Raw genomic sequence first — 25,858 nt, forward strand, 5'->3', positions numbered from 1 at the left:
TACTCTCAAATAAAAGTTTGACTATCAAAGCATTAACAGGCACAGGATCTCATATTCAAGAAAAATACACACATCTTCTGTATGGCTTTAGTAAAAAATTAATAGTTTTCTACATTACAACATTTTAATTTTGTATTTTATTGTCAGTAGAAAGTAAAAAGCATCTTGCACAATTCTCACTGCAGACAGAGAGCAAAGAATGCCATTTCAGATGCCCAACAGCACTGACTGGAAATCTCCTCTGGAAATGACCAGCACATGTCTTCAGCATCTTTGGTTTCAGAGCTCTGGATGGAACCATGAAGAAACTGGCCCTGTGCATGTGGGCACTTGCAGTACATCTGATTTTGGGTTATTTTTAAACTACTTAGAAAGCACAACATTGTGTTGGTGATTACAAGCATGACAGAAGCTGTAGGCCATTTCTCCTTATAATGCTACTATGAACAGGAAAATTAGATCAACTTCCTCTTGAGTGAGAAGCCAGAAAAGGAAAACAGATGCTAGATATGCGGAATTGGAAATGAAGGAAGGAACTCCATTCTTTGATTCCAGATCTTAACTTTAGGCTTCTGTTTTTTCAATATAGAGATTCTAGTCAAGTTAAATTGTATTCACTTGTTGAATCACTGTATTTGATCAAATCTGTTTCCAGGGCTCTGAGTTCTGTGATGCCTCACAGTCTCTGGTGTATTTAACCTTCACACTTACTAGGGAGATAAAGGCTAGAAACAGGCTGTATCCCCCATATAGAAATACTGCGCTGACTCAGGTCTCAGAGGAAGTGTGAGCAGGTCAAGACATTGATCTGTATTCCTCAAGTCACTGCCTGGCAGCTCAATTATTGGATCACCTTCCCTGTAGAATCTGAGTTATGCTGCTTTTTTCTCCCTTTTGGTGCACAACGTGGGCCAAGGATGGATGGCTTAGCAATTCTTCCATTAAAAAAAAGAACACAGAAGACATTAACAAGTGATTACCTGTTAGATATTTTACTTTAGCTCGTGCTCTTTCATCTGCATCAAAATACCACACTGTTATTGCGTACCTAGGGAAAGGGATGGAAAAAACCTCCTTAACTATGATGAAAAAGAAACAGTGAAGAACTTGACATAAAACACAATCTAAATGAGATGATACTTCTGCAGTTTGACAGAAGAAAGATTTCATAAAGCACAAAGGAGGCAGACTGGGGTCTTTTTCTATTAGTAGGCATTGTGTAAAGAGTCATTGAAAGGGTGACACTGATGCTGTAATTTTACACTGTTTTTTTCTGATTAGTTCCTATTACAGATCTTGCCCAGAACCTGTAACATAGACTCTCTCTGTATCACCTTGCCCTGTGACCTCATCTGTTACTTTACTCCGTCAAGTCCACCTCTGAGTCGTGCTGCAAGAAGCTCATGTTTTGGACATTTATCACAAGGGAAAATGAACTACCCATTCTGAAACGGCTCCTCTGGTTTATCAGTGCCTGTGGAGCATTTAAACATGAAATATCTGCTATTGAGAGAAGACTTCAAGGAGCTTTAGTAAATGGCATTTCATCCTCTGACTCTGCTTAGAGCACAAAGAGGGAGGGGAGAGTAGCATAGCCTCCCTGAAGGGCTGCAAATGGACACATCAATGGCAGTTTCAAGTTACTTCTTGCAAAGTTACTTGTGTAATCTCACAGCTCCAATCAATGTTCAGTGCTTTGGCCACCCCAATGTTTTGCAGCAAGAGCAACAGAAGTCTGGATTAAGGGCTCCAATGATGTACCTATTGATGCTATCTGGAAACGCTACTTAGGATATAGGGGCAGCAAGTGTAGGTACCTTTAGCATCATCCTCTGCCCTGCGCTGCAGGACAAAAGAGAGAGCAAGTTCCCCCTATGATTCAGACTGAGAGCAACTCCTTTAATATTCCATGGAAGAAAAGATTTGTGTATCAATGGTTGTTTCTGCCTCACAGTCCCCTCAATACCCAAACCAAAGGTGATGTCTTAGTTTCTATTTTCTAAAAGCTCCCTCTCCAAAAGAGGGGAGATACAACTGAAGCGCCCAGTCAGTCTTCCAGTAACACAGGAAGGTGATAAGGACAAAGGGCAGGGAGGAGAGTGTAAAGTCATTACAAGGAAAAAATGAAGACAAGACACCTTGGCTAAGGTGAAGTCTGCTTATGGCTCTGTGTGCTCCTACCCAGTACTCCTGACAAGTATATGCTCAGAAATGTCTAGTGTTTGCAGTCCTCCCTCCTATCCAGCCAAAGAGGATGTTTTCTCCAAAATATGAGATCAGACATCCATACAAACTCAGCAGCACAGCAGAAGTCTAATCAGGTAGAAGAAAAATATGCCCATCTCATCATAGTGCAAGTGGAACTGTACATGGGAAGACTTGGGATCTGGTCATAATTCATGGTGTCGACTCATTTATCATCAGGATTCGCTCATTTCTGTATGGAAGAGGCATCATGCAGTACCTAGAGAATCCCTTAGTCCTACCTTGTAGCAAATGCTGGCTGTACTTCATGAGGGTTGCGGCGATCAGACCAGAAGAATAGCAGTCTATCAAATTTGGGTTCAATATCCGCAAATTGGGCTTTACCTTCTGGAAATATCCGGAGGATGCCTCCACTCACCTACAGATGAAATATTTAAAATGTCTCACTGTATTTAAAAGCACTGCATATCACATTTGAAAATACTTCAGCCACTTGGAACTGAAATAAAAGGCTTTATCAGATGCTACAAAAATTATCAATCTACAGCTTTTGTGTTGACAACATTTAACAAAATGTTCTTCACATTTTTTCACTGAGTAATGCCAGAACACTTGTAAACATTAAACATCCATTCACATTTAGTAAAAGGCTGTGGGACTGGCTGGTTTTTAGCTGCATTACCTACTCACAAAAAATGGACGAGACTGACTAGAATTACACAAGTGGCTAAAAATATGGTAAAACAGATGAAAGAAATGTTGTTTCACATCTGAGTTTCACCCTTTTCCATTAAAGAGACTATTTCATCACAAGTTTATGTCATGCTTCTCTAATTAAGATAAGGAAAAATGAAGAAACTTCAAACTAAAGCCTGAATTTATGTTACTTCTGGTCAATATAACTCTCTTGCAGGCTTTTAAAGACAGTTGAACCTACTTGCCTAGAAAAGAGCAAAAGCGGGCAGGGTTAATTATTTTTAAGTTACGTTAACTTCTTCCTACTGATGTTGATAAATCTAGCTATAAATAGACACCTTAAGCCTCCAAGGGAAAGTCGTGACAGTCCAAGTAATAAACAAGGTAAATGGATATAGCTTTTAAAAAATTGCAATCTAAATCAGTGAACAGGAAGTAACAATTTAGATCAATTTGTTTTCCTAAAGAAAGTCTGATCTTCTTTCTTCACTAGCTAATATACCTTGTAATAGATTAATTTGTAATTGAAAATAGATTTTGCAGGAAATAAAAATACCTTTGTTCATAAATTAAATATCCAGCTAGTAAATGTTTCAGTTACTGTAAAAATGCAGTTGGCTTGACTTCTACACTCCAGAACGTATGCACTTTTTTCCAGGAAAGAAACTGTAAATCAACTAAAAATGCCCTAAAGCTCCATTTTAAGGTGTTCAGTCCAACCAGTGCACTTATATGAGAAGATGTTATCACAGCAAAAAAAAAGATAGTAATTTGTTTTCTAATTGAGGGATCAAATCTGACATTTTAACAAGTCAGAAACAGAAAGCTTCAAGTGCATCCATTTCTGACTCTGCTTTCTGATCTACCAGTTTTATATGAGTATGTTATCAGCCTCCTTGTCTCATTCAGCTCTTGTAAGAAATAGATGGCATTCAAGGAAAAAAAAAAAGAAAAAAAGAAAAAAGGCAGCTGCAACCTGTGTTATCCATATCTGGTACATCTAATTCACAGAAACTGACTGCTTACTTGCTCTTCCACGTGCTGCTTCTTAAGCATGATGGAAATATCAGTAGGATTATATTTTTTTTTTTCCATACACAATAAGAATAAACTTCTCCATACCCAACTGCAGAGTTATCAAGCAATAAACAAAACTATATTTATGTTACTTTTTCATGCTTTCAATATAGTCAGCTTTTCAATATAGTTAGCTACGTCCGTTTGTCAACTCAACCTAGTCCCACTGCGTTGCTATGAAAATCCTTATTTAAAAAGTTACTTTATCATAGTCACTAGCTATATGGAGAGTTTTGAGACACTGGTAGTAAATTCTTATACCACTTGAACTGTCAGAAAAGACATGCTATGATCACTCTCTACAACCACCTGAAAGGGAGCTGCAGTGAGATGGGGGTTGATCTCTTCTCTCCAGTAATGAATGACACAAGGAAATGGCCTCAAGTTGCACCAGGGGAAATCTAGATTGCACATTAGGAAGAACTTTTTCATCAAGAGGGTTATTAAGCATTGGAATGGGCTGCCCAGGGAAGTGATGGAGTCATCATCCCTGGAGATACTTAAAAGATGCATAGATGACGTACTGAGTTCAGTTTAGGGGTTTAGTTTAGCGATAGGCCTGGCAGGATGAGGTTAGTGACTGTACTTGATGGTCTTAAAGGTTTTTTCCAACCATAATGATTCTATGAACTATATGGATGTAGCAATAACCAAAACACTTGGCTAATACAGCATCTTTCTTTCAATATACATACTCAATCAAGTAATCTAGTTGCTCCAATAGTAAATTCATGATTCAACACGAGGAATATAGTAAAAGCAATTATCCTTAAAACATTCTTTATTTACTCCTTGTGTATGTGCATGTGTGTAAGATGCACAATTTGCACAGTAATAGGACATGAATAAAGACCTGTAACAATGTTGCATTAGCAAGTATATGTAAAAAAAAGTTATAGAAAGAAGTTACTGCATACCTTGGCATCCCAGTCTTTATTAAGATAATATATACACGTGACACATCTTCCATCTCTATTTGGGTTATCAACATGGCGCACATATCCCGTTCCATTGCCTGGATAACAAGCCACCATAGCCTAGAGTCAAAGAATTAAACATGATAATTAATTTTATCTGTGTGTGGGGATAGTATATGAATTTTATCTGTAGTAATTTGTACATAAACAATAGAAAAACTGAGTTAGAAATAATGAGGGGAAAAACCCTTTTGGCTGTGTTTTCTTTCTAGTTAAAAGCTGTTTTTTAACAGATATCTGCAACAAAGGCATGGAACACATTGAAAGGAATATTGTTAATTAAGGTATGGAAGATGAGGCTGCTCCCATATTGTGATTAATCCTTCTGACTTCCCTACCTTGAATGAAATACAGGATACGAAAAATGGCTTTTGCATAATTATTTAGCACGTGCTTTTCCTTGTGATAAAAATACTCGAGCTCACACACAGCTATATTTTTGTGTTTTTTCTTCTTTTATTTCCAATGCAAAGAATTCCTCCTAAAAAAAGTAGCACCAAACTCTTTTTTTTGGAGACTTTTTAGACAAGACCACTACCTCATCTTACTCAATCACTCCAAGTGCATTCTTGGGCTTGTGTTTTGTCCTGTACATGAGTGGTCTTTGAACTTTTGTTGAAACAAGCCTACACATTCAACAAAAACATCCTTTTTAGTCAAGAAGTGAGAAACTGAAAACAGACACCGAACAGTAATTTGCAACAGCCTTCTGACATGAAACGTTTCCCAGTACAGTAGTGTATTTAACTTCCCATGCCGCACTCTTAGCTCAGCTGACTTGAAAGACCTCTAGGAGGTGGTTTGGTTTCTGAGTCTTCAGACAGGCGGATGTGTGTGTGAAACAAATTGACCATCTTGCTAACAGGTGGCCTAATTAGTTTAATTAGCTATCAGTTCACATGGCTGGTTTATTGCACGGTACACCCCTGTGTCTTTGTCCATTTGTTGGAACAGGAATCATTTCAGGTTTTTGAAAGACATCAGAACAAAGTTTTCCAGGCCAAGTTGTCCACTGCCTACCAGAATATTCAGATTTCTGCAGTGACAACATCCTATCTACAAAAAGTCATCACGTGAATATTTAAAAAGGGAGTTTCTGCCAACAATGCACTACACCACTAGCCTCAACGAATGTCTGCTGTTTAAACAAAAAACCCCACTCTTTTAAATATAACAATTCTTGCCCAGATGTAGCCTGGTTAAATGAGAATTTGAGACCTCTGGATTGCAAACTCTTTCACCTCTCACAGACCAATAATGGTTTTCCCAATAAAGTGTTAACTGTGAAAATGTAACCCATTCAGATTTAAAGTATTTAAAATCAAGTGTTTCAGTGCATTTTTTGCTTTATATTAGTATTCTTAACTTCTCCCTGTCCTTTTTAAAAGGTCAACAAATAAAGCTTTGCACAGTTTACAATACTTGCAAGAATCTGTGCTTTGAGCAGGCTGAGAAATAAAGCACTTGCAGTTCAATAAGTCAAATTTTTGTATACCACAGGTAAGCAGAATGGGCTTGCTACAGCAGCAAATATTTTAACCAAAATCTTTGTTTCCATATGTACTCTACTAAAGAAGCAACTTTTTGCTAACTCCTTCTAGGCAGGACATAGTATTTGCCAAATAGTAGCATCATGGTTATAAAAAAAACCCCCACCCTGAAATACTGAACCAAATGTCATTCACATGAGGTGGAAATGACTACTGCACTGCATGGAAAAGTACTCAAAACTACAGAATTCAAACAGACTAGTAATTTTGAGATTAGACACTTCAGCCTCTCAGCCCCCTTATGGCAATCATAGTGTGGTTGCTACAGGTCTGATGTTACATAAACATGTTACACGTATCAAGTAATATGACCTAATGTTTGCCAAAGTCATTACTTATCAGTTTTGGGGCAGGAAGATAAACCCACAAAAATCAAAACAGTGAGTTAAAGATACCGCGTAATGTAATAAGGGTTCTGTAATTTCCTTTCTTACAGAGAAAAAAAGGAACAAAACAAAAGCGAAGCTGGGCTGGAGGAGGAAGATATTTGGTTTCCACTGAAAGTCAAACCTCTTGAAAAAAGTTCCACATACAAAGCAAACCCTATCACACTCTCATAACAGCAATGAAAGCAGATCTGTATCCAATCCTGTAACAGCATTCCTAATAACAGGAAAGTTTTAATTGAAGCAGTTTTGCTGAGAAGTATCATGTAAATTAAACTCCGCCATTAATTGTTGCTCAACAGCTGCATGAAATGGCTATTAAAGCTCATTCAGAATGAATGTCAGTTCTCACCAAAATCACAAAGAGTTAGACTCAGATATGAAAAGGTCTTCAGGCATATACATGACCTAAATACCTGTCTCTGAACTAAATAAACTGGTGTTAAAAGTTTAGAACAGTTCCCAAGTCTCTCTGGCCAATACAGGATTTTTTCCAAGGGCTGCTGCCTCTTCCTCAAAATAAAACTTTGCAGTTCCAGAAGCCTAAATTTGCATGCTATTGATATAGTTTCCTTTATAAGGCACTGAAATGGGCATTTGTTCTCTTTGCTGAAGGGAAATCAGGAAAGGAATCTTTAACATCAGTGTTGCTGAAGAGAGAGCCAGCAGTACTCTTCAGCAGGTCTGGGGAAAAGCCAGTTGTCATCGATTTCACAAAAAAACCGCAGCCATATTTAGTGTCACAAGTGTTTCATACAGTTGTGTGAGTCTAAAATACTGTCAATGTTTTAAAAAAGCCCTTGTTTTTTACTTCAGAGTCTGAAACTTCTGCTATCATTGACTGCAAGAAATGAGGAACAGTTTTGCTCCGATAGCTTATCTAATACATATTTGTTATAACAGTAAGAATGACTCAGACTTTAGCAGCAAACTGGAAAGCAAACAAATTCAGAAATCGGCCAGTGTTGCACAATATACATCAAATTGGCCAGCGTGACAATTCTCTCTCCCCAGTTGAACTCTGATAAGGAAGGTCACAAAACTTAACAATTTATAGGACATAGGAAATATATTGCTCTGTGAAATGACATGAAGCGAGTTCGTGACAAGCTGTCATGTACTGCAAAACTATCCACATGGAAAGGTCAAAAAACTGACCCAGGTAAATAACAGAGTCACATACTTTTTTTTTGTTGTTTCAATGTTTTATAGTATAAATAAGCAAGTAAATTTATGCCAGACAGGGAGAAAATTTTGCTGTTCATTTGGGTTTTTTAGAAACAAACAGACAAATAAACAACAAAACACTGTTAAGGTCAGTCAAGAGAGACAGGCGCTTGAGACCAGAACGTCCAAGATTCCTTAAGACTTTAGGCTACGAACAATAAAGTTGATAGCTCTCCAGAAAAAAGAGCTACCTGCCTCATCAGCTCTCCCATGAAAAATCATCTGTGAATTCAGCTCCAGGCATTACTTGCACGTTCTCAATAGACAAGGAGGTCTCTTGTTCTATGCTTCTTGGACATAACTGTTTTTAAGCATTCAGTAAAATATCTTCTTTGCAGAAATTAAGAGAAGCCACACACTGGATTTGTTCACCCACTGGATTCCTTCGTAAACTCTTTAATATTAACCTTCTTTAACTCAACAGCATTCTTTTTTAGTCTGAGTACTCATGCCCAGCACGTCAGCACTGTCCTAAGATACCTTCTGGAATTCATGAGTAACAGAGAAAGCATGAAAGCACCCTCACTGGTCTGCTATCCACACAACTTATGTCTATCAAACCAAAGCACTCACACACTTAGAAGCTGCAACTAGCTTGTTGGCATACAAATGTTCTACTTGCTCAGCTTTGGAAAAACTAACTTTAGGCCATCAGCCTACATGAGCAACATTAAGTTGTTAAAAGAAGAACTAATTGAGCACTTGCAATCTTAGTGCTGTCAGCCATTACTCTAATTAACAATTAAATCCACATAAGCTCATACAGTTTTGACTGAGCTAAGACACTCAACCCTGGGAGGCAGAGCATGTCAGTGCAGCTGAAAAAGTGATTTCATTTGGGAAGAGCCTCAAATACCTTTCACAGAGAAGCATGACAGCCTCATTCACTTATAAAGAAGGAAGCCCTGCAGGTAAACAAATATTTTCCTCTCATCTCTCCATTCCTCTCACAGCTCAATACCTGCGAATTAAGGTAGCATTCCTTAAAAAAAGGAAGCAATACTAGCAAACTCTTCAGAATGGAAAATACCAGTTACATAATGACACAAAACTCCCGGGGGAGGGGGATAAACCCAAACCACAAACATACAATGGAGAGATGACATGTATTCTGTCATAGTAATTTATTGATTTAAAGTAACTTTATTGTCTAGCTAAGATTAAAGAAAGTTGCATCAGTCAAGGAGATGTCACTTTTACTGTTTGCTGAAGGAACTGCAAATCTCAGCGAGCAAAACAAGATGTCTAAATGCAAGACTGATGACTTCCTACCAAAATGTATCAGATGCTTTCACAAAGCCTTCACTGGAAATCCTTGGCATGGGTCATCTGACCGATTATTCAAAGAAAGAAAAAAAAGCCACATACCACTGGAATAAAGAACCAAGTAAGAGGAGGGAAAAAAAAATCTGACCTGTCCCTGTTTGGTCCATCTGTAACATATTTCTAGTTCAGGAATTTGTTCATCCCTGACAAACAACGGGGCCTGAGGAAACGCTTTTTGGTTTAAGCACATGTCAATCTAAGATTTTTCACAAGGTGTACAAAATAACAATCAAATTGAAGGAAAAACAGACTGTACAGGTACTATCTTGTGCAAGCAGCATCAAGATTACTGACTTAAACATGCAAATGTGGTACATCTTGGCTTGGATTCATTAATTCTTCTGAATTTCTTCACAGAAACAGAAATTTGCAACAGAAAGAAAATATCAGGGAGAAACTCCTGTCAGCCTATTAGCCAAAATAGAAGAAGCTTGCAAGGGGTAAAATAAACTCTTTGGGACACAGCTAATCCAGGTATTTCTACGCTAGCTTTCATCTGAATAAATCTTTATGCTGATATCTTCCATTATCTGCTAAGTAAGACTAGGGAACCACATCTTCACACAAGTGAAAAACAAGTCCACACTGTGAAATTAGAAAAGATGGAGAGAAATAGACTTGCTAATTAAAAGATTTCCTCATTAAAAATCTATGCCTTTCAATAACTGTCAACTGGAGAACCTGCACGAGAAAAGCAAACTACTACTTATGGCCTTAAAAACTACACAACACAGTAGTTGATATATCCCCAAGAGAAAGGGGGAATCAGTAATCTGAGTTAGAATCTCGCATAAAGAAAGAGGCTCCAACATTGCAGAGCTTCAAATCATATCTCTTTAAGCTCTCTCTCCTAATACTAAGCTCTTGAGTTGGCAAAAGGAAGACAAACTGAACTGAGAACAGAGATGAAAAATGAACTCAGATAGTTAGAGAGAGGGGAAAAACTGAGAGTTGACATAGCTGCTTACACTATAAATAGAATCAGCACACGACTATGTAAATGGATTATACCTTCCATGAGCTTTTAGGGAGTTCAGAAGCTAATGGCCACCTGATCTGCCTCACTCCTTCATCAGCCTTTTAATGCACTGGCCAATATAAGATATCTACTTGCTTTGATAGAACTGCATTTCATAAGCGCGCAAAATCACGCAACATAACACACCATCAAAAGCTTGGCACAACAGATGGATACTTTTACTCTATTGCTTACTTCAAACTTGCCAATCAGATGATGATTTCTCAAACTGAAGTTCAGAGAAAGCTTTGCCAAGGTAGCAGTTCAGTGGCAGGCTCTTCAAATTCTCTCCAATTAAGTCACTTATCTTCAGCTTTATGTGATATTTACCTGCTTACAACATTCACTTCACACATCTTAATAAACTGACACAAATCAGAAGACAAGAGGCTTTCACACTGGTTCAGTAACTATGTCAGCCCAGCACTCTAGGAACAGAAGATCCACATCAAGTTTGCATCCTAACACCTTGAATGTAACCAGGGTGCCATTCAGCACACAAGCCCAGGTATTTTTTGGCTCTAGCTATATAAAGTTTGGTACTCTCCTTTTACTGTTCAATTCTAATTGCACTCAACAGCAAGATCACAAGAAGCTGATGTCCAAATATCATTCCTTTCTTTCATGCACGTGCATAGGCTCTGAGAAATGTTCATGAGCTCTTGAACCACTGAAGAAATATGCATACAAGTTCGGTTAATTCATCGCTTCTTCCAAATGCCATAGTAAGAACCGTCAGAACTGCAGCTGCTTAAGTCTGATACTCAAGAAATTACTGTGAATGTGCTTACACTTTGAGAAATACATTCATTAAATAAAAAAAATCTACATAGACTCCTGGGGGAGATGTTGGAGATTTTTGCCTCGGGGATGGAAGGGTCATTCCCACACTAAGGCTTTGACTGAGCTCTGATCAAAGTAGGGCAACCAGAGAAACAAGAATCTTAAAAGGTGAACCGATGAGCAATTGAAAGTAGTGTTATAGACAGCCATAACAAATATTCTTCCTAAATCCCAGGTGAAGTCCTGCAGCCTCCACCACTACTAAACTGAGAAATCAGGATTGAAACATTAACGAGGTTCTCTCTGCTCTCCTATACCTGAGCTTGTAAAGTTGCAAGTCTCAGATCTCCAAAGGCAAAGAGACTGCTGAGTCAACTTACAAGCTTCAGGGGAAAAACCCAAAGATTGTATCTTCCTTAATAGTTAACAAGCTGGCATTTCCCAGGCTGTTAGCTAAGTTAGGTAGGACATGCCTCTTCTCAAAATTTTGCCAATTTAACAAAAAAGTGCTGGTTTAAAACTGAATCAGTGAAATCAGTGCAAATACTCTTGCAGTCCTTCCACCTTATGAAGGTCTAGCTTCCATTAACTTAATCTAACCGCTTATTAGGAAAACAAATCAGGAAAATAAAACTGTATACTTTTTGAGATTTGAACACAGAGTTGTGCACTTGCTTAAACAAGATTTTAAAAACAGAGTAAAGTTTATCTAGTGCATTTCTGAGTATAAACAATGTCTTCAAGCCTAAACCATCTGCACTATCCTTTAAAAATAAAAATAAAATTTAAAAAATACTTAATATGAGCACATCCAAGTTATATCAGTGCTTCAAAGGTTCAATTTGACACATTCTGATAGTTTTGATATCACAGTCTACTACAAAGTTTTTTAAAAAGTCAGTAATCTAGAACAAACAAAAAAAATCCCTCAGACACACTTAATCAAGGTTTCCTAAAGAAGGCTGATGAAAAGCACAGTCACCAAGGGCAGAAAGTTCTGTCTTAAAAACCTAGGAACAAACACAACACTTGGTTCTGGAGAAAGGTTGATTTGTGTAAATCTGTCTAAATTATTATTAAGTAAGTTGATCAATACATTTCATATGCAAACAACTGTTGAATAAGGTAAACGTGTTTCTAGAAATGGCTGGCCTCCATGGATAGCTCACCATTCCCTCCAAAAGAAGCAGACCGATGTCTCAAGTGTTTTGGCACTGGACAAAAATTTGACAGAGAAGTGAGTCAACAGAAATTTTAAGAGTCTGTTTTTAATTTAACATCATAAATGCTCTGAAATTAGTAATACCATTTAGAATGTAAGTGCTTTGAAACTTTTTCCCCCTGAAGATGGGGCAGAACATTCCACTCTTGCATGAGACTAGTCAACTTACTAGTTTTGTCACTAACCATTCAGAAAGAGTGCAAAGAAGCAAAAACTTGAAAAACTAAAAATAACACAAAAGCACAACTGTGCACTGAAATAGTAACAAGTTCAGTCTCATTCAGCTACATGTGTTTAAAACACATTCTGACAGCAGTTTGTGCACTCCACAGCCAACCACATGACGTCAGCAGGCACACCGATGGATGACATGAAAAAGCATGATGACCTATTTTAAGATTACTGCATATGATCAGTGCATTTGCTTGGCTGCGCAAGATCTACTGCACAAACGAACTTGTATTACCTTAAAAACAAAGCATGCACACCAGCCTGCACTTCAAATACTTCTTAATACCAGGACAGGCTGGGGAAGACAAAACCCTCAGGACTAAAGGTAGGCAAGGGGAGGTTGTTTTTCTGGTTTTATTTTCAATCAAAAACTTCACTCTAACACCTGTCAAAGTGAATGGCTGAGAACTTTGCCATTTAAAGAATATCATAAATACCATTTTCCTCCCCAAACTACTAGAGAAGCCTGGAACTTCTTTCCTATAGAAGATAAAAAAAAATTGTACATGACAATTTCGCTAAATAAGGGCTGATTTTACTTGTTTAATTTCTGACTTAAAACTGTAATTTTGTTTGGGCTTTAAGGAGCAAAATAAGCACGTAACTGAAATTTAGCTGGCAGGAAAGACATCTTTATATAACTGCGAATGTTGTGCAACTGCAAAGTAATGTGATTGCACGTTTAGTACCATGGTTAACCAAATACAGTACAGAAATATCTTCAAGTAAGTATCTTAAGCTTACTGCATCTATACAAACATTTACTGAAGTATCCAAGCCAAGGTATCAGCTACAACCTCTGGATTTTAACCACAAAATGATGCACTGCCATCAACAGTATGTTGAAGAAATCGGCTTTTACTGACATTTGCAAGGGGACATATATACATTTCCAAACTAAATGCCATACACTATAGCATTCACACCTAATATTATAGTCCAGACACAACTCTTTGAAGTCATTTATAAATTTTAAAAGTAACTATGCACTCAAATGCTAAAAGACCAAGTGCTGCTTTAATTTATAGCAGCACTGCACAGAAGTTTGACTAAGGTTTAAAGCCAAATAGCAATGAACAGCCTGTAATACACTTTCAAGTCACCTACAATTTAAATCCAAGAAATGCTGACTCTGCCCATACTGCCTTTTATGGGCGTTCACACAGAAATTGTCTCCATCCAAGTCCTTCTTTACAATCCCACCATTGCACTATAATAGGGCCTCGCTCCCAGCTGGTATAAACAATACTTGGGGTTTTTTTTAGTTTTAACCAGATAACCCAACGTATCCGGTTCAAACGCAGGCAGGCATTATACAAACCTACTGGGGTTCCAGCTGTGTCATGCTCCCAGCAGTGCCTGAGGAAAGCTTTGAGCAGCAGCTGTAGCCACACAGAGCTAAAGGCTGACCGTAAATACCAGGAGCAGGACTGCTGACATTGGCATGTATGTCAGAAAAACCACTCCAAAAGCCATCCCTCTTCCATATACAAGCCAAGTTATTTCGGGTTAAGGAGGCATTCTGGCACAATGGAGAGGTATGGGATGTATTTGCTCTAAAGCACATGGCCATGTGAGCACGAGAAAGATCTGAATGTACACAACACCGACTCAAGGCAGCCAGAAACACTTGAGGAAACTGCACATCCTCACCTAGCTGATATAAAAGCCTCACCGATTTTTCCAATTCATCTGACTCTACAAGTTTATGCAGATGGCAGCAACAAGATCATCTATAGGTTAGGACCTCTTGTAGAAAGCAGAGCTCTCCTGGTGCTGCTCCAACCCCCCATTCTCCCAGAACAGCGTGATTGAAAAACACATCAACATCATGTCTTGGCAAAAATAAAACATGCTGCATAACCAACTATGAAATGATTAAAATGAACTCCTCTGGTTTTCTCCAAATCCATTTATAATTGGCATTAGGTAAGTGCTATGAAAACAATTAATCCAGGCCAAAAAGTTACCTTGCCACTATTTCAATAAGAAAAACAGTATTTTATTTGTAAAATATTTCTTGCTAAAAAGCAAGTAAGCTTATCCACAGATCATCAACTGTTAATGCTATCTGTCAAGGCTCCTGTCAATCAATACTGTTACAACTCTCTGTAACTCGACAAATATCATGGTTAGAAGCAGGATGCTAACCTCAAACTCTTAATTTACTACTCTAAAAAATGAGAAAGTGGCAGAACCCAAACTCCATACAAAGTGATGATGCAAGCAGAAAAGCCACAGTGTACAAAATCCAGCAGGAACAAGAAGTAAGCTGCTCTGAAACAACTTGTCACAAATATTTTTGCCTCTTTTAAGGCAATCACAAGAGCATAGAACCAGGACCTCTCTTCCCAAATGCTCACACAGAAAGTTAGAAATCTAAGCACCAGTTGAGTTAGCATGCAGCCTGTAATTACATACTCAAATCTTCTTAAAACTAAAGGTTAGGGCTTCAGTCTACTGTACTCACTGGGGAGAGGCTGTAGGAATTAACAATAGCAGCCTAGATCTAAGGTATAATGTCAGACAATTAGGACTATTCCACAGGACATATCTATGCAACCTACACACATGATCTGCAGAGCTTAATTTTTTGAAGCTTATTTGAACCTTTAGGCTGTGATCAAAAAAAAAAAAAAAAAATCTGTGTGTGTGTGCATATACACCCATATAGAGAAAAAACCCATAATTTCTGAAAAAGTGTTAGGCTCAATTCATAAACATCCTGAAACAACTCAGGGAAATTAATTTCTCATTATCTTAAGCAATAGCAGTGTAAATTATTGATGGACAGATGATGTACAGTGCAATGAAAGGAAGAAGAAGAAAGGGAAGTAGATACAAGAAAGAATTGCACTGACAGAAGTTTGCATTATCACAAGGTGGAAAATAATGCTGAGTACCACAAGAACTAAGGAACAATTGCAAGGGCAATCAATTCTGCAAAATACTAGACTCCATATTTCTATACAAGAAATCAACTTCCCCTCAAGTCAGTTGGCAATCACTTCAGATATCAGGGTTGGCAGAAGTACATTTCTCAGCCATAGACTATTTTTTAAATGGAATTTCTGCATCATTATTGAAAATAAACAGTAGATCTTCTAAAACATGTATCTATTATTGTATACTAAGAGCGGATAGTAATTTCTGAATAGAAGACAGCATTTCAGGAAATTACCTGTGAGTAGCCAACTGATTTACTAACTTCTATTGTGGGTAGTAAGTGGCCCTGTATTTTTACATTAAAAGATACTGCAGATCTAAGAACTCACTTTGCATCTGAAGTCTTCATCTGATGAGATGCGCAACCAAAGAAGAGGAAAAAATCTCAAGCGACAGAAACGTTAAAGGGAGGGAGAGGAAGAGGAGGTGCAGGCAAAGACCCATGGACAGCTGAGGTGCTTGCCAGCCATGCGCTGCAATAAGGAAGGGAGCAAGTTCCACAACATGGGTTTTAATTGCTACTGCCCTGCTACTAACCCCATGAAATGAAGCTGCAAGCACTAGACAGAGATATCCCATCAGGCCTCTGCTGTAATTGCTCTTCTTTGTTCTCCTGTCTCTTAATTAACCACACTACAAAATATCTCAGACATCAGAGGTTACTCCCAGCACACAGAATGCAACTGAAAAGAAGAAAAAAAGCCACGGCTCCATGCACAGTGCAAAACTGTCATGCTCACATCCACCCATTGCCTGCCGAAGGCTGCTCACATAATATAGCTCCTAGATGAAACATTCACAGAGTGGTCTTCCAAAATCTATCTACCTTCAGTCTGTCTTTCTGACTCTCAGTGGCAGCTCTTCTCTCGTGTATCGACTGGTTGCTCAGTTTGGCACATACACTAACCCTCAAGTGCCAGTATAAAAACAGTAACATATTTTCTTACCAGGATCAATGCAGTCAATGCTATGCAGCTATACCAGAAAGACAACTGCAAGGTACTCCAGAAAACAAGAATTTACTTCCCCTGTAAGCGCAACCTTAAATCAAAGGTTCCCAAGCCAAGCTAAGCCTTCCTTGTAAATGAAGGACAGATGATGAAAAAAAAGTATGAAAGATTTTTCAAAGGGAGAAATCTCAGAGAGAATAAAATTTCTGTTCTAGCAAATTCTGTTCTCCATTGAGCCCCAGAATTCCATCACTCCCTCCAGAAAGCTCTACCCAATCTGAGATGGGGGAAGAAAGAAGGAGGGAAGAAAAAAATCCCACCAAAACCAAACCGACCCTGTGTTTTAGAATTCAAATTTTACCTCATTCAAAGGCAATTTTCCTCTGGGGTTCAACTGTGGAGCTATTACTAGTTGAAGATGAAGCCTCAATGGTGAGGAAGGATCATTTGTTACCAGCTTGGCTTTCGATGGGTGTGCAGGATGTGGGTGTAGAAAGAGTAAAAGGCACGGTAAAAACTAAAAAAAGTCAGAAACATCACCTCTGCAACATTCATGTTGCTGTATGAGAAGACTAAACTGAAAATCAAGCTAGTTGATAGTATCTTCATGTACATTTCTTGTCCTGCAGTGGAACGTTATTTTCCATATTTACAAAGTTATAGGGCTACATAGGTAAAAAATTAACATGTTTACCTTATAACCTGCATAGCCTACAATATAATTTTGGCATAACCTTGGGCTCATGAGAGAGACCACTGCCATTTTCTGTTTTCACTAAGGAAAATGACAAAGTCAGGACTTTGGTCTAGGAACTTCTGTGTTGTTCTTGAGTCTGTGCCAGGTGTTGGCCTTGGGGAGATACTGCATGTCATTTTTTTCCAACTTTATAATGGAGATTTGATAAAAATTTACTCAAGGCATTGACTTCAATGTAAAAAAAAAAAAACAAAAAACACCTAAGTAGATAGCATTTTAAGCATCTTACCTCCAAGGAATTCTAAAGTACTGTAACAGGCAAAGCAATGAACAACGAAACAGCAAATTGCAACAGGAAATTTACCACAGCAAACTAACCCCTTTGGAGTGAAAAATGAGGAGTTTCAAGCATGATCTCCACAGAATGTGCTCTTCTCATATGTGACCTCAGACAAAATGGTGAGCAGCAGTGGCAGTGTTTTTGGTACTGCCTGTAACCATGTTGCATAATCCACCCTGGCCCTGACTACAGAAAAATATACACAGAAGGGTAAAATGATACCAAGTGTCTGGACAACAAAAAGGCAGGTGAAACTCAGGAAGAGTAAGTGCAAAGGAATACTCTCAGGGATGGGAGGGAAAGTCTCCTTATACACAGTGATGTCTTCTAAACTGGATAGCATCACTTCAGAAAAAAGCTGTAGTAAATACAGGCCATTCTCCTAAGAACATAATCTCTGCAAAGCAGGAGAGGCAATTAAAGAGTCTTAAGTTACTAGACAGGGAAAGGCAATAGAGAATACATCAATTATGGGAGAATACAAATTCATTATGCACTTGTATGTTAAATACTGTAACTCTAGTTAGAAAGGCAAGAGGAATAACCACAAATATGCAACAGTACCCATCTGAAGAAATACTACCACTACAACTCTTCAGTTCAAGAGTGAAAATGTGTCAGCTCAAAAATGTATGGAAGTAAACACCAGACTTTTAAAAACACAAAAAGTAAAACTACTGGGAAGTGAGTTTTCACAATACACAGTCTAGGAGACACTGAAATCACCAGGCAGTACGCTTTAAACAAAAGGAAGTTCCTTTTCCATCTAATCAAACTGTGGGACTCATTGTTACAGGATGTTGCAGAGGCCAAAAGTACAAATGGCTTTTAAAACAAGATTACATAAATTAATGGCAAATATGTCCATCCATCTGTGCCCATTACAAGCTGTGGTGCAGATGCAGTTTCTGGCTCAGAGAGTTCCTGAATTGCCAGAAAGTCGGCCATATATAAGAGTATCAGTTTATATATATTTCAAAGCTTCATATATACACCAACTATTGATTGTTTACAACAAATACATAATGGTATGAACACAGATGACAAATACTTGTGTGAATTGGAGACATTCAACAAGGAAGAATCCCATCTAGCAAACAAGAGAAGGTAGTCTGCTAGAATCTGAAACTAATTAGCAAGAATACAAAAGCCACCTAAGTTTTGAGCAGGGTGGGCGATCAACATTTGAACAGTAACAACAACTGGTTTATACTTTGTTAACACTGCAACTTTAATTTTGTTTTTATTTTTCATTTTTACAGTAAGACAATTCAGGGATGGTCTAGCATCTAGTTCATAGAGAAAGTCACTTCAGATGAGCACTACTCCATCTGGCTTCAATTTGTGACAAGATACAGGGCATGGATGGTCAAACTGGCATCTCCTGAAAGGCATGTGTTTCTTATCTTTCAAAAGCACTCCTTGGAGAGGACAGCATATTCACGGGGTCCTTGCAACTGTTGAATACCTGGCAGAGAGCAGCAACTGAGGCAAGCCTATTCCTCTGCACCCCTGCCAGGGGCAACCCTCCTCTTTTGGCTCCTGCTTCTTCTCTCACAGCAGAAAAGGAACCTGCCACTGCAGATGCAGGTCTCCAGGGGAGCACAGACAGTAGGAAACTGGGCAGGAGCAAAGTCTATGTGAGGAATACAGATGAAAGAAAAATGGCTAGAAGTTAAACAGCGGGTGAGGATTGTAACTGGAGATCTGCCTTTCTTTAATTTATGCAACAGCCTGACAAAATATATGACTCTTACCTGTTCGAAGCTTCCCTCCTTACACTTTTCCGAAACTGTTTTTAATGTTGTGGCTGGCATTTTACTTTATTTTACTTAAGGCATAAGCCCCTCTGTAAGTAATTCCTTTTAATTGATTTAAACAAAAGTTTGAGAAGCCTTGGAAAGTTTACACACACTTTAAATCAGTAAACTATCCTAGGACAGGACTGCATAATGGGCATATACACATATGAACTGTGGAACAGGCAACAGGGGAGGACACGGTGAGGAAGCAGCAGCACAGATTGCAGTAGAAGCAACACCTGGATGACCCAAATGGACTCAAGCCAGGAACATTTCAAATCGTTACATTACTTACATATCCAACCACAATGATTCTTGAAGAAACAAATGACCACTAGTAGGAAGACAAACTTCTAGTCACTACACTCAGATACTCAATAAACAGGTCTTTACACTGATTGTGCCAACGTTGGGGAAAAAAAAAAAATCCTTATTTTAACAGATTGCAAAAAATAGTTTGTTTTGTATCTCCTCCACTCCAAACTACAATATTTTTTTTCCACAGAAGGACGGAGATTGGCAGGCACCTTTAGAGATTACCTGGTCCAGTCCCTGCTCAGAGCTGGGTCACTCACAGAAGGTGATCAGCAATAAGGTTTCAAATATTTCAAGGAATTGAGAGATCCCACAACCTCTCTGCAATCTGCTTCTCTGATCACGCTCACAGTGAAAAAATCTTTTCTTTAAATTAAATTTGTTGCATTTCAGTGTGCCCACTGCCTCATCACTGAGCACTGCTGACAAATGCCTAGCTCCCTCTTCTTCACTCCCACCAGGTATCTGGAGACACTGGTGTGGTCCCCCTGCACCTTCTCCTCTCCAGCATAAACAGCACCTGCTCTCAGACTCTCCCCATACAACCCGAAAAAGCAAATCCACAATTATGAAGAGTGCTGCTGACTGGCTGATGTTCTGTCATATAGGGGCTAAAGGAATCACCAATATAGTTAAGCCAAACAGAGGTAGGATTAACCAACATCTACTTCACTGGGCATTATATAATATGCCAGCTCAAACAGAGTCAGTTTAGGATGCCCTTATCAACTGGCCACAGTTTCCTTTCTCACAGCAGCAAGGCTGTGTGCCAGCTGCCTGAACAACAATGCAAGCCACCACTGGAACTGGAAGGGCCCAATCCCTTCAGCCAAACACAAACTCTACACTGTTCGAATACAGCAGAAGCTGTTGAGAGAGCTTGGTGTCCACAGCCAACAGTTAGCTGCTTGAACAGGACAGAGAACAGCTGCAAGAAAGATGTGCCATTAACCAATTATAAACTGCTTTGGAAACCTTTCATATGTTGCATCATTGGACTTTTTCACAATGCAGAGAACTTACACATATATAAATTTCTACCTCAAAAGTAGTACAGTCCAAGTTTTTGATCCCTAGCAACTTAAATTCCACAATATCATAACAGTCAGGTTAGTCTATTATTGTAATTTTTGTGTTTAATTTGACTAGTAACTTCAGGATTGTTCTAATGACATAGCTGTAGCATTATGAACTATGCAAGCAGGGAGATATGAGACTCTGGCACATCAGAAGGTCAGCAAGTCACAGCAAGAGAATGTCCAGCAGAGAAATGTACAGACTCTGTCACTTCACCAACAATTAAAAGCTATGAACAGAACAAAGTGGTGTGAATCAACAATACAAGCTCCTCCTATAAACAATTAAAAATATCTTTATATCAAAAACAACGAAATCCAAACCAAGTAAACACATGTAAACTCCCCAAGTTTTCAGTTTATTGCATTTTAAAACTTATTATAGTTACCTGACAACCAACGCAACAATTCCTGCCTCTTGTTAGGATCAAAAGGGAGAACAGCTTCCTGAATTTCCTCACTGCATTCACTTTTGTGTCATTTTCAACATAATGCTTGTTATTGCTGAAAAAATACTAAGCAGTATCAGGTCTGCTCTCACAGCAGGATGGTGGGACCACACATCAGCATCTCCTCAAAGTTCTATGTCATTTGTATAGTCCAGAAAGTCTCCATGGTCCAACTATGTACTCTGAGCTGGTCTGACCCTAAATTAATGTGTAAAATTAATCCTTGGGTATAATATTTTTCATTAAGCCCCATTAATTACCCTACAGGTATGGCCTTCATCTCTTAAATAGAGCACTATGCACACAACATACACATCACTATCTTACCTTCACACATGACCATACAGACATGCAGTCACACACATTTCTACAGGACTCCAATTTATAATATCATATCCCAACAGAAATACTCTCAAGTAGTTTTAAGTTAATTATCAAAGAATAAGAAAGTCTTCAAGTGTAAGCAGCTGCTCCATGGATAAAAGCATTGCTCTATTTTTGACAGACACTGCCTTGTAACAGCAAGTGAATTCTTTTCTGACCTGAAGCTTATGACTGCCACTTACCAGCTAATTCTGGCACAAACCTGCATTGAAAATATGCTCGATCAGCTATCATTAACCAACAGCCTCCAGAAACTGGAAGTTTACAAGGATTTCATGAGCATCAAATGACTTTTTCAAAAGGTCACAAAGACCAGCATTAGTCCTCCTTTTGAAGATAAGTAGTAAGTCACAAAGGGTATCATAAATAACTACTCCATTTAGTAGTCACTGCAAAGTCAAATAACTTTACTGTCTGTTCACTGAAAATACTGCTTTCAAACTATTACTTCCTTAGTGTAGTGTAAAAACAACATGCCAATAATTAAAGATCTTGTACTGATATATTCCGAGTTAGTTTATTTCCAAACAACACCTGCAGAATCCTTGGATGGTCCAGTGTCACTCCTTTACTGTAAAATAACAAAAATACAACAGTACAAGAGACAAGGAGCCCCACAAGCATCCCACTGAAGAATTAATCAACCAACTCATTCAATAGCAGTTTCAAAATGATTTTTGAAGTGAAAAAAAAGTGACACCTTTTCCTCAAGAGCTCTCCAAGGAGCTTAAAGAAAATCAACTTTGTTTCTAGACAGGCAAGAAGAAACTTTCGGTCTACACAGAGTGTTTGTTTCCCTTTTATAAAACAAGCTTATTCTCTGCTGCAGCAGAAAGTCTTAATTTAAGCTACAAGGTTACATGTAGTTTACTAGTTACAAGTATACTATGTACATGCTGACAAGTACCTACAGGCAGGCTATCACTCAGCACAGGACAGCATGGCAGCAACTTGACAGACATCATTTTGCAAAACTCCAATAGCAATCTAGCCTGTTCAAGACAAAAGTTGTCAGATATTAACCAGGAAGGTCTAAACACCAGGACTAAATTACAAACATCATGAACGCTGGTAAATATCACGGAAGAGAACAATATGCTGCTGATTTATTTGCAGGAAACAGCTGGCAATTCAGAAATTACGCCTCATCTAGAAAAAGGGAAAACGTCTCTCAAACACCAAGTCAAGGTTACTGATACAAATAACCCAGAGATTTGAGGAGAACTGCTGTTCAGACAGTCCTATGACTTGGCAGGACATCACTTCCAAGGAATTTCAGTCCAAGAGGCCACTGGCAAGGGAAGACAGCTCTTCCTCTGGAGCTGTACAGCTATGATGAGAAGCATCCCGCCTGATCTTTGGGCAGTACTGAATTGAGCCCATTCTGTGCAGGAGACACAGCATTGCACATCAAAGCAGCAACAGTATTAATTACCCACAGTGTACTGAAATCACTGATGTGCACAAACACAAAGCTGCAGGTGAAAGAAACAAAAAATACATCTCTAGTGAAGACTTCTTAAACTTTGAATTTTCACGGACAAATTTTGGGCTAATCAGTCCCTAAGTGTAGTTTGTACTAAGTAAGTACTAAGGCTGTAGTTTGGCAAACACTTTAAGCTGGCATAAATTTGCATTGCTGCTGAAAGAAAATCTCACCATCTGCCAGGCCCCTGTGCCAGCATAAACATCCAAACACTGAACCAGGAGCACTTCTTCTGCCAGTTTATTTTTCAGATGGATCAGTTCCCCAAACCAGTTCACAGGATGGCCATGTAAATACTTGTGTTGGCAAAGAAGATTGACTACTTCTCCAGCAGCACCAGTCAAAAGTGTTTGTTGAACTTCAGTCCAAGACACGGGGGTATGGAAAAGTTCCTAGGAGTCACAGGCAGTGCTCCCTACTCTCTCAGACATGCTATATTCATACCACACTTCAAAGTTACAACCAACACACAGCTGCCCCTCAGAAACTTACTATATCTTTGCAATTTTCTCTAGTAGGAGAATCTGCCAGAATCTCAGCAATATTCATGTCTTAATTTTTACTGAACCTAAACAAGCGTCTTTTCTGGATACTGTGCTTCTTAATTAAAAGCATTTGAGACAATAGACAGTCTTTTGATCATCTGTTCTGTTTGAAATCCAAAATGCTTGTACATGAAACTTTACTCATTGAATGTCAGGGCTCTAACCCAACAGGGATATAAGAACTGTGGGCTGCTGAGTATCTACGAATCATAGAATGGTAGGGGTTGGAAGGGACCTTTAGAGAACATCTAGTCCAACCCCCTGCAGAAGCAAGTTCACCTAGATCAGGTTGCATAGGTCCAGGCACATCATCCTTCACTAGCCAGCACACTCATCTAGGAGAAAACATCATTGTCAACAGACATTGCTGTCAGGAAAAGAAATGACAATGAAACATTGGTCACATTATATTTCAAGGTCAAGCAACTCTTGAGTATGAGGAGATAGAGAGACCTAGCCACATACTTCCACAACTCAGTGGCAATTTCAAATCCATACAGTCCTCCATTAGGTATCAATCAGATTACTAAGTTTTCTACCTAGAAATAAATGCAAGGCATGAGAGTGAGATAAATCCCAAGAACAAAACAGAATGATTTGTGTAACCAGGCGCACTACATGCAAATTGTGGGGAAGCCCTCTACCTAAAAATATTCCTCTGCCTGGATCCTTAGCTGCAGCTTTTGGGTCCTCTGATAAGAGGGGGACTCACCAGAGCTGCAGCACAGTCCCACACCTGTCTCTGGATTCACTTTCCTCCTACTAGTGTTTTGCCACCGTTATAACTTTCCAGTACCTGCCTGGCTGCTGAGTCCTTATTCTCTCTTATTTTCATCTGTCCTTCTACTGCCACATAGATTCACAGTTACATTTTGCAGAATAAGATACAGAGGAACGAATATCCAGAAATTTTGCCTGGCTCTCCTGTATGCTGTTTTAAACAGCATCTGCAAAACTCACACTTAACCTGTCCTCCTCCATGTTCCTTCTGCCCCCTCTCCATGCTACAGGCCGCTCACAGCTTCAGCTCTATCAATTGATTGCTGCTCATTAGTTACATTTCTCTTCCCTTGGTAACATTTAATCCAAAACCTTTGTAGGAAACAACAGAAAAAATGGTCAGAGCAGAGAGCTTCTTTCCAGTTTACAGAAAAGCTAACAACAGGGTATGACAAATTCACTCACTCTTAGAGGATTACTTTCTAAAGGAGCATTACTAACTTTGAAATAAGCTAATTTAATAGGCCATAGTCAGATTCATCTACATCCAGAGCCCTTTAGGTCTTCAGAAAACTCCAGGATGCTCTAGCATGCAGCATCATATTGAAAACTGATGTGCATCCAGGGAATTATAAGCACCAGTTAAAGTACTTAGTCAGGTCAGTTTATTTTTGAGATTGGAGGTGGGGAGAGAGCAAGGGATGAGCAAATCTGTAATTTGACAGTTTCAAGAAAAAGCAGCCTTGCACAACGTGTAGCTATTAAATCTTTAAGCCACTGGTGGCTGAGGAGCAGTGGGTGCCACTGGCCTACTGGCAGAGACAAGAGAGCACGAAGATGCATCAAATTGAATTGTAGGTCTTCTGATGGGTTACAAGGAGAAGGAATGAATAAAAAACTAAAGGGATGTAACAGAGACTGTCAAACCATCTATTTGATCTCCTACCAATAAAAGGCATAAGGTAGAGTTTGGAAATGGGTTGTGCTGGATGTGATGGGAGTAGAAGTGAGAAGTAAGCTGATAAGTCAGATGTCCAGTTACATAATGACTAGTTGGAATTCAGTCCACAACTGGGATGTCCGATATTATTGCAATAGCAGTAAAAGTTGCAAATTTGGGGGTTAGATGAAGTTTTAGATGATCAACAGACTCCACAATAGGGAAAAGAGAATCCTAGAGAAAAAAGAATAGTTGTCCCCTCCCTTAACTGCTTCTCAGCCTCTGGGTGGGGAATGAGAAAAAGCCTTCTCATCTGGGTAAGATTTGGGAAGATTTCATTTCCTCACTTTGATAAGCAGGTTTATACCTATCACTGGCTACCTAAGACAGGACAGGCAAGAAACAGAAATATGTGTGTGTACATGTGCAGTAACTGATAAAGGAAAAAAAAAGGAATTACTACTTGGAAAGAGATGAAAGAAGAAAAAAATCTAGAAAATAACAAGTAGG

The 25,858-nt window shown here is 38.8% G+C and overlaps 1 protein-coding gene across 2 annotated transcripts in view; it reads right to left on the reverse strand.

The window, feature by feature from the left end:
• Nucleotides 1-25,858, reverse strand: part of EGLN1 (egl-9 family hypoxia inducible factor 1) — a 35,665-nt gene that overhangs the window by 3,298 nt on the left and 6,509 nt on the right. The window contains exons 2-4 of one of the 2 annotated variants that reach the window (XM_061990987.1): nucleotides 4,896-5,015; nucleotides 2,487-2,623; nucleotides 981-1,048 (exon numbers count right to left, since the gene is read on the reverse strand). In XM_061990987.1, coding sequence (XP_061846971.1) covers nucleotides 981-1,048; nucleotides 2,487-2,623; nucleotides 4,896-5,015 — 325 coding nt within the window. The remainder of the gene's footprint in view (nucleotides 1-980; nucleotides 1,049-2,486; nucleotides 2,624-4,895; nucleotides 5,016-25,858) is intronic. The other variant, XM_061990988.1, reaches the window with a different exon arrangement.

This window comes from Colius striatus, chromosome 2, assembly GCF_028858725.1.
Source record: "Colius striatus isolate bColStr4 chromosome 2, bColStr4.1.hap1, whole genome shotgun sequence".
Classification (NCBI taxonomy): Eukaryota; Metazoa; Chordata; class Aves; order Coliiformes; family Coliidae; genus Colius; species Colius striatus.